Here is a 10,096-nt window from a genome sequence, read left to right as displayed (position 1 = left end):
AATTAAACAAGAAATATGAATATTTTAACATGAAATTAAAATAAATCAAGATTATTAACATTATCATGTTAAATGTTAAATTCAAAGTCGATAAACAGGTAAGTAAACTGATAAAAAAATAGATAAACAAATAAATAAGTAAATAAATAGATAAATTAGATAAATAAAATAAAAAAACCATCTATTGCAAGATACAAAACACGTGCAGAAACTCGAAACGAATATTGAAGAGTCACCTAGCTTAGCTATCTAGGGGCCCAATACCCGTGAGTTGAGAGAGAGAGAGAGAGAGAGAGAGAGAGAGAGAGAGAGAGAGAGAGAGAGAGAGAGAGAGCTTATCTCCCGTCTTTAAATAACCCGATGCTCACTTGCCAGATACAAATTACTCCCAGCATTTGTCTCTCTCTCTCTTTCTCTCTCTCTCTGTCCCCACGGGTGACTTTCAAAAGCATTTCTCTCTTATATAGCTGGAGGTACCTAATTGTTATGGGAGAACGTGTGAATATATATATATATATATATATATATATATATATATATAGAGAGAGAGAGAGAGAGAGAGAGAGAGAGAGAGAGAGAGAGAGAGAGAGAGAGAGAGAGAAATATTATCCAACGCCACGTTCAACCTTTTGATGATGCTGAATCACGTATGAACATCCAACTGAATGTGTATCCGCGTAGTATGTGCGAGTGTGTACGTGAATTGTGTGTGTGTACGTATTTTTAACCTGACAACCCCCAACCACCCCGCCATTACAGAATTCAGGAAATCCTGTCTGAAACACGAAGCGCAATTAAATACAACCTTGCTTACCATAAAATGCATTCCAGTACCCCCTCCAAACGAGGTGAATAATCCTAAGTGAGAAAAAAAATTCGACAGATACAACAAACTCTAACTTTTTTTTTTTTTTCGCGGAAGGAAAACTTAACAGCGGAACAGAATCTCGCAACAGCAGAAGCAGCGACTCCGCATTACCAGACAGTTATGTTATCCATGGCCCACCACCTCCGCCACCAACTTCCACTAGGCCATTACCCCAAAAAAGCCACTTCCGTTACGGACCTGGAAGGAGAGAGAGAGAGAGAGAGAGAGAGAGAGAGAGAGAGAGAGAGAGCATGCAAACACATGCGATGCCTAAGCTCAGATCTTTTTCCTTTACAGTCTAGGAAGCGTCATTGACCATGGTCTTTGTGACGGAAAGACGCATATATGGAGAGAAGGGGGGGTTCAATAAAAATGAGGTTAGACTTGCCTACAGTCAAGGCTGAGGGATCTAAAGTGCTGGGAAAAACGGAAGTAGGGATAGAATTCCAAAGCTTGGCATTAATAAATTCATCAATTATTCTATGTTATTTGTGTGGGATTCGCGTGTCAAACAAAAATTACACAGCAACCCAACAGCAAAGGAAACTGAACCATATAAAAGGAATTTCCATATGGTTTGGACCTGTAGGGAAAACGGAAAAAAAAGTATTTCTTGAACTGAAAGATTACAGAAGATATAACTGAAAACAAGAGCTGCAAAATCAGTACAGGTAACAAATACAAGCAAACGTTTTTCCCAAATCCTAAAACCAATACTGTCTATCAATCTCATGTTGAAAAGGGCCTGAACATTTCAATCGTCCAGGTACCACCCGCTTGACCACCACTTCACACAAATGCTGACATCAGCAGCAATTCCCAGACGGGTGTGACGGGGATTGTCGGGGTACACCTAGCTATTTGTCAGTCCCTTTTTCCGTACAGCGTGACCACGAAAGGATTATTTGGCTTAATGTCTCTATAGCATATGTGTTTAAGCCATCTCCTGAGCATGGTTTGTAGCAAAATATGATTCATAGGAGACACGAGTCTATTCCAAACCTTAGGAGATAGTAATAATTATGGGAGAACGTGTGATTGATATATATACGGTACATTATATATATAAATATATATATATATATGCATATATGTGTATATATATGTATAAATGTGTATGCCATGTATGTATACTAAGTAAAGGATAGTAAGTCTTAAGGCCTAGCACCACTCCACTGACTCACTTTCCTTTGTGGTATTGCCTTTATATGTTCATCACGTTCCATATTTTCGTGATTCGGTTATACACGTGTGTGTATATATATATATATATATATATATATATATATATATATATATATATATATATATATATATATATATATATATATCTCAAATATAAAGGAGCCCATCAAAACGCCAAAAATGTGGAAAATAAAGGCTATATTTCGGAGACCAAACTCTGTCTCCTCAGGCAAATAGTGATTCACTATTTGCCTGAGGAGAGACAGTTTGATCTCTGATATATATATATATATATATATATATATATATATATATATATATATATATATATATATATATATATATATATATGTAAACACAGACTAATCTCTACCAATGTGTCTACTGCCACCAGAACAGTTTCTCAGGGCCAGCCAGCCAGCCGGCCGCCTTGCCCCAGACGACAATCTGCCTTCTCTGAGGTCTTCTTCGAAACCCACACTCTTCAGACTCATCACGCCCAATTCCCGTGGGATTCTAGGTAAGAATGTCATTTCCTGTGGCCCACATTGGGTTCCACTGACCGGACTAGGATTGCGTGGATGTTACTCAAAATCCTTCCGTAGCAGTGCTGGATGCGTTCTAAGAACAGAGGAATAGGATACAGGATTTAGGCCAAAGGCCAGGCACTGGGATCTGTGAGGTCATTCAGCGCTGAAAGGAAATTGACAGTAAGGAGGTTTGAAAGGTGTAACAGGAGGAAAACCTCAAAGCAGTTGCACTATAAATCAATTGTTAGAGAGGGTTCTAAGTCAAATGGAAGAGAATATGTACGGAGGTATATTAAAAGGAATGAAAGAGGTTGCAGCTAGGGGCCGAAGGGACGCTGCCAAGACACTTAAGCAATGCCTACAGTGCACCACGTGAGGTGCACTGACGGCACCTAACTGTTACAAAATGTTCAGATTAAAACTTCCCATTACGCAAGTGCTATGAGCTAGGATTGACTGAAACTGGAAAATCCTGGCCTTTATTTTGGCTTTCTAGCAAACTATAAAGGCTCTAAATAACATAATCAGTCTTTTAAGTTAAGAAGATACTGTTAAACACAGATTATAACTTTCCGTAATACAAGAGCTATGAGCTACAACTGACTGTACCTAACAAGCCTAGCCATTATTCCTGCTTTCACGCAAACTATAAAAGCCCGTAACAGCATAATCATTCTTGTTAAAGTTATGAAGGCACTGGACTCTGGCAGTGACACACTTGCTATACCAATCATTTACACAAACAACAGAGCAGCGATAAATTGTGTCATGTGTGACAGAGCTCTTGCAAAATAAAACACGTCCAGTTATCTTGCCAATTGAACACGCTGACAACTTTTGTTGGGAAAACACCAACTGCACAGTAATCTGAAACCAAATTCAGACAGTCACTGCCACTAAATGAAAAACCACAATTTATTACGAGTGCCTCCCATTCTGCTTCTGTCGTACAATGGACTGAGAAACGGCTGAAACCAATTATTTTGCCAAATGAACACGCCGTTAACTGTGAAAAAATAAAACACCACAAACTCGACTGTAATTGGAAACGAAATTCGGAGACATACTGAGAAATAGTATATCTTCTACCTTACAGGTAACGATATATCTATATAAAATTGTATATAAAATGAATAGGCTGCCCCATTCACCGATACTTGGGGGAATGTAAACACGCAGGCCCTAATTAATGAATAATTAAGAATTTTCTCTCAAAATTATTTCAGCAATGAGTTTCAGTTAACTGGGTAGATCTAAAAGATCCCTCTCCAACTTGACAGATAGGCCTATTTTGCAATTAATTTTTTTTTGGCAAATATCGTAAAAAATAATAACGTAAGGCGTAGGCCTAACTAGTCCCCCAAAATAAATCTTGTGGAGTTAAGGTAGGCCTAATAACTTTGGGTGTGCACAAAAAGTGTTAACGCATTACTGCCCTAAAACGGAAAATTGCAATATCTGCAAAATTTTCGAAACTGAGATATGCCACCTACTGGGCTCGTGAAACACCAATACACAAGTTACTGCAGTTTCAGAATGATTCTTCGATGCTTTCGTCGAGTATTTTGGGGTCCCATTTGCAGTATCTGCAAAATTTTCGAAATTGAGTTATGACACCCATTGGGCTCGTGAAACACTAATACACAAGTTACTGCAGTTTCAGAATGATTCTCCAGTGCTTTCCACGAGTATCTAGGGGGTCCTATTTGCAGTATCTGCAATATCAGTAGTAAGGCAAGGGAGTATCTACCATTTTTCTCAGTTTTGTACTTTTGCAGATACTGCAGTCTTCCATTTTAGGGCATTATTGGTCTACTGATCATACTGACTTCCAAATTCTCTATTTCCTATTACTCTTGGATGCACTTTCCACCGAGTCTTCCATTCTGAAAGGAAACAACTGCAGTAACTCCACTTCCCAGACGGGATACGAACCCGTGCTGTGGGAAAATAAGCAAGCAACCTCGTTTACTGAATTCGAACCCATACTTGGAAAGATAGTAAGCAACCTCGCTTATAAAAAGGGGTCAACTACTAAGCATGCCTTGTGAATCATAATAAATAACAAGCACATTTCGCGAGTGCAAACACTTGCTCACTTCTCTGCGCCTATTAAGGGCGCTCATCGTTGCCTCAAATGTTTCTGACTCACCATGCTTATGTGGTATATTGACTTGTACACAAATCTATTTGGTTTTATTTTCTTTTCTCTCTCTTGTCACTGTCTTCATTCCATAAGGAGAATTCTGTCAATGTCTGTATTCTATAATATAAGCTTGCTTTTTATTTGAAATAATAATAACAACAACAACAACAACAATAATAATAATAATAATAATAATAATAATAATAATAATAATACACTGTCTTCATTCCATGCTGAAAATTCTGTTACTGTATGCTACAATATAAGCTTGCTTTTCATGAATAATAATAATAATAATAATAATAATAATAATAATGATAACCATCATCATATAATAATAATAATAATAATAATAATAATAATAATAATAATAATGTTGAAATTATGGCCCACATTAAATGCTGACACCAAATCTGAACAGATATTTTTAGCACGGTCGTAAAAAAAAAACTATCCTTTTAAAACACATTTCAGTATCCTGTCACTTAATCTGTAGACTTTTAAGCATTTAATATTATCATACCACGAGTTAATAATTAGTCTTTGATGTTAATACCTCCTTAATAATTTCATAAAATGAAATGAGCATTATGATTCATCTATATTTGGGTCACAAGTGACGCCGTATTCGTCAAGGTCGATAATAAACAATGGGAGTATGTTCCTTTCTCTATCATCATCATCATCATAATAATAATAATAATAATAATAATAATAATAATAATAATAATAGTTAATCACCCAAGCACAATTCCTCAATCTCTGTAGGCGAAAACTCCCACCCTGAGGAATGCACGCAGCTTACGACATACCACTCGCTGAATAACTTGCATTCCTCCATTCCTCGCCGTCAAGACTTTCCAAGATATTCTTAAGGGCATAGACCAAAATTGGGACTGGCAACTGTGCGCGATTTTGTAGCCCAGGCCGGAAGAGAGAGAGGAATGACTGAGTTAGAGGGAGGAAAAACCCACCTTGAGGGAATACTGATTCTTATATGGTCCATGGCAATGTCGATTAACGTCAGGTATAGGGAAAAACCTATGAATAGATATGAAAAGTGGAATAACCCACGGTCCACTAGGCACCTAGCAACCCCTCCACCCAACACCAGTAAGTTCGGTATGTAGTGAGAGAGAGAGAGAGAGAGAGAGAGAGAGAGAGAGAGAGAGAGAGAGAGAGAGAGAGAGAGAGAGAGGGAGCATCGGATTTAAGCAGAAATAAAGTTGGTAAGGAACGCAAACTTAAATAAAGTCGGTAAGAAACCCATAATAGAGAGAGAGAGAGAGAGAGAGAGAGAGAGAGAGAGAGAGAGAGACCTTTAAGTTGGTAAGAAACCTAAAATTGTTATTCGTCTCCCAATAAATTATGGAAATAGTTGTATGACACAAACTTCGGGGGGGGAGAGAGAGAGAGAGAGAGAGAGAGAGAGAGAGAGAGAGAGAGAGAGAAGGAATGTAGGAATCCTAAAATTCTTATATCCGTCGGCTATGAAATTAGGGAAATAGCTGCATGAGACTAACACGAGAGAGAGAGAGAGAGAGAGAGAGAGAGAGAGAGAGAGATCATAGTAAAACCAATCCATTTCTTAGGTTCCCATCCGTCCCCCCTCCCCTCACCCCAACTCCTCCCCCGCCTACAGCTGCTGTTCTCAAACGAAGATGTTCAAACCCAGATCTACTTTTAGACCCAAGCCGACATACGTACCTTCACGATGATTCATCCTTTACAAACTAACAGCAGCTACACTAATTCTCCCAGACACACACACACACACACACACACACCTGATATTACGACTGTATCAATTACTTTCCACTCAAGTTTTAACGTAAAACACACACACACACACACACACACACAAACACAAACAATCACAAACCGGAATTTTTAAAAAAGTGAATCTGAATCTCTAACGATATTCAAATTGGATGAACCACTAACGTACCTTAAGCAAACTTTTGTTTTTTTCTCACTAAAACGGGAATTTACCTAACTCGATAAACCTGCAGCATTTCCTTGAATGTATCTAGAAGACTTGGTGTTGAAAACATTTCCTAGATATGAGTTTCTACATCTAGCAGGCTTGCGGCTACAATTCACTATGATTTTGTAGCTAGTAGGCCTAAGGACTAGTAAGCGAAGCTGTAGCGCTTACAAGGTGTCAGATTTCAACAGCAAAAAACAAATCTACCAAGCTAAATATGTTGAGAGAGAGAGAGAGAGAGAGAGAGAGAGAGAGAGAGAGAGAGAGAGAGAGAGAGAGAGAGAGAGAGAGAGATCGCAGTAGCCAACGACAGCAAAAACAGGTCATGGGAATTTGCTGCTACCAATTCGACGGTACAGGTGTTCTGGTGATGAACACCTGTGTTCCACATCGACGTAACCTACATCCAAAGGCAGATGATCAACGGAATATCTTTTCAATGCCTGTGCACTCAATATTCGATGCCACCAATGATGGCAATAGTGAGACCTTCGGCCTAAATTGCCAGGCCAATATTTGCCGGTAGAAAGAACTCATATGCGTTACGTGTCCCGGTAAAATGAGGTTTTCGTTGATATTATTTGAATATTTGAACCGGGCCAGTCACTGGTAGGCCTAATACATGCGTTCAAGTGTATTTGGCTTAACTGTAAGACGTTCAAGTCTATTTGGCTTAATTTGTAGCAAAGTCTCAAGATGAATCAGGTTTGAAACTATATAAAAGTAAAAAAATTAAATAAAATCACAAAAGCCAAGTGCTGAATAGTCTTTTAGGCCTATAGTAATAAAAATAAATCCATGCAACTAATGAATGTCTGACCAATAAGCCAATTCCTGTTAGTTAATTACTAGTCTACCGTGTTCGTACAAAGGCATGCCAATCAAACGTAAACATAGGCCTAGTCCTAAAGTATTTAATTTGATTTGATAGATTTCCCCAAGGAATTTGTGAAATATCATCAACCATAAAACAATCATTTAAGTATTTAAGTAACAATTTAAGTATTTTAAATTAATTTAAGTAACAATTTAAGTATTTTAAATTAAATTAAGTATCAATTTGATTACTTTAAATTAAAATAATTTAACGTAGTTTACGTTTCGGCTTAAACAAATTAACTAAAACAAATGAATCGCGATCCGCGAAAGTAACGAATTTCAGAAGTCTTCAATAGGCAGTTTGACAGTCAACAGTTAAAGCAGTCTCTCACAACGCACGAACTGTCAAAAGCACAGTTAACCCACAGTCTGCCACAGTCGTGGAAAAAGTCAGGTTCACGGAGGCAAAAGCAGCAGCTGCAGCAGCAAGAGCAGTAACAGCAGTTAGCAGTTTTCGCCACACACGGTAAAAGCAGTTGCAGTTTTTCTAACAGTGAATGTTAGCCGTTTAACTTCATAGGATTTATTTTAAATTTACGGACGAATTCCAGGTCGGACTGACTGACCGCCTCTCAGTCTCGATTTTAACAGTCTTCTAACAGTTCATGACGGTTCAGGGTTATACGAAGATTTAATATTTCTCAATTTTGATCGTGCATTTGTCGTATACTTTCGTTCACAGGTAAAACGTCAAATTTACCTTACAGGTTTTTCGATCAATTCGGGTTAGAATCACTCGGGCGCCTCATTCATACTTCAATTACCGGTAGATCTGTTATCCACAAAGGTAAAACAACAATAGGGCTTTAGTTAAAACGGCTCAGATAGATTATTCCTTTGTCATAACTATTCGTTCAAAGGTATGACGCCAAATTGACCTTAACTTTTCGAAAATTTTCGGGCTAAAATCACACACGTACCCCATTCATCCATTGATTAAGGCAGATCTGTTAGCTGCACAGGTAAAACAACAATAAGGTTTTAGTTAACAGGTTCAGAGAATGCTTAAAAGAGAGACCGTTCCTTTGTCATAACACTTCGTCCACAGACGTCAAATTCACCTTTAATTTTTCGACAATTTCGGGCTAAATTCACCCACGTACCCCATTCATCCACTGAATACATGTATATCTATTAGCTACACAGGTAAAACAGGGCTTATATATGGCTTAAAAGAATAATAAGTCCTCCGTTCACATATTTTCGTTCAGACACGACGTCAAATTTACCTTAAAATTTTTCGACGCTCTGGAGGTTACAGAATCCACACCAGCATTTCGACCACTTACGAATTACAGGTGGATTCATCAGCCAGGGAGGTAAATCGCGCAAAAGGGGAGTGGTCTGGGTAAGAGGACAGGTAGAACGTTAAGGGAACGGGGGGGAAACAATTAAAGAGGAAATAAATACGAACGTTAGAATGCCGTACCTTTTTCTGTTGTTTCTCCCAGGCGGGGTCCAAGAGTCCCTCGCGTTCCCACTCCTCCTCTTGCTCCATGTAAACTTGCTCGTCGTTCTGGTACTCCATATCTCCCGTTTATTATTTAAATCAATTAGCTACTTATATTCTTTTTTTTTTATAAGAGAGAAAGAGAGAGAGAGGGGGAGGAGGACGGGCACCACCACTCACACACACCACAAAAAAGAACCACCACACCGGAGCGGCGGCGGCGACGACGACGAGGATCCACCCGGTCCAGGAGAACGAGCGGCACAGCACTGAACAGACCGGAGTACCGAGACTCCCGACCGACCCCTTCGCTCAGGCAACGCCCACCGGAGGGAGGAGGGAAAACGTATCGTACGGCTTCTTGTCACGGTTAAAGAAGATCTCTCTCTCTCTCTCTCTCTCTCTTCCTCACACTCTCTTCTTCTCTCTTTATCTCTTTATTTAGGGTATCTATGATGGGTTTATGCACGTCGCAAGTCGCGTATTGGTTTCACTTCTACTCGCATACCTCGTTCGGTGTCGTTAATATACTGTTCACGCAGGAAAGCGACGAAATATCCGGTTGAAGCGACTGGAAAACTGTCGTACTTTATCGTGCTTGTCACGATTAGAGTTAGGGCATGTCTCTCTCTCTCTCTCTCTTTGGTTTAGAGGGTGAATGATGGATTTATGATGCTCGTATTCCTTTCATTCCTAATCATATATCTCACTGCAGGTCGTTAATATACTCCCGTCTAAAGAGAGCCATGAATTGCCACGTTCAAGCGGCTAGAATGTTGAAATTCTAAGAGCGGAGGTGTGGAGATAGTCCTAACGGTAATCCCATATAAGGTATGACGCGTTTTAAATATCATATATTATATATTGTGACACAACAGCGTATTAAGACGGCCTAGACCGTCAAATAATGACCTGGGCCACCAATGACCGCTAGAAGAAAGCATAAATCACTACGAGGCAACTCGTCCGAAAAATTTTTTTCAAAACAAACCGACGCAAGTGAATTTCTTGAGGTTTGCCCTCAACATTTTTTTCAAATATATAGCATATA

General features: G+C 39.0%; 1 protein-coding gene across 2 annotated transcripts in view; it reads right to left on the bottom strand.

Moving 5' to 3' along the window:
• Positions 1–9,744, bottom strand: part of Actn (alpha actinin) — a 114,398-nt gene extending 104,654 nt beyond the window's left edge. The window contains exon 1 of one of the 2 annotated variants that reach the window (XM_067106264.1): positions 9,025–9,744. In XM_067106264.1, the coding sequence (XP_066962365.1) occupies positions 9,025–9,123 (99 nt within the window). In that variant the 5' untranslated portion in view covers positions 9,124–9,744. The remainder of the gene's footprint in view (positions 1–9,024) is intronic. The other variant, XM_067106265.1, reaches the window with a different exon arrangement.
• Between the last annotated feature and the right edge of the window lie 352 nt (positions 9,745–10,096).

The sequence above is a fragment of the Macrobrachium rosenbergii genome, chromosome 7, assembly GCF_040412425.1.
Source record: "Macrobrachium rosenbergii isolate ZJJX-2024 chromosome 7, ASM4041242v1, whole genome shotgun sequence".
Classification (NCBI taxonomy): Eukaryota; Metazoa; Arthropoda; class Malacostraca; order Decapoda; family Palaemonidae; genus Macrobrachium; species Macrobrachium rosenbergii.
This window is presented reverse-complemented; position numbering and strand designations above follow the sequence as displayed.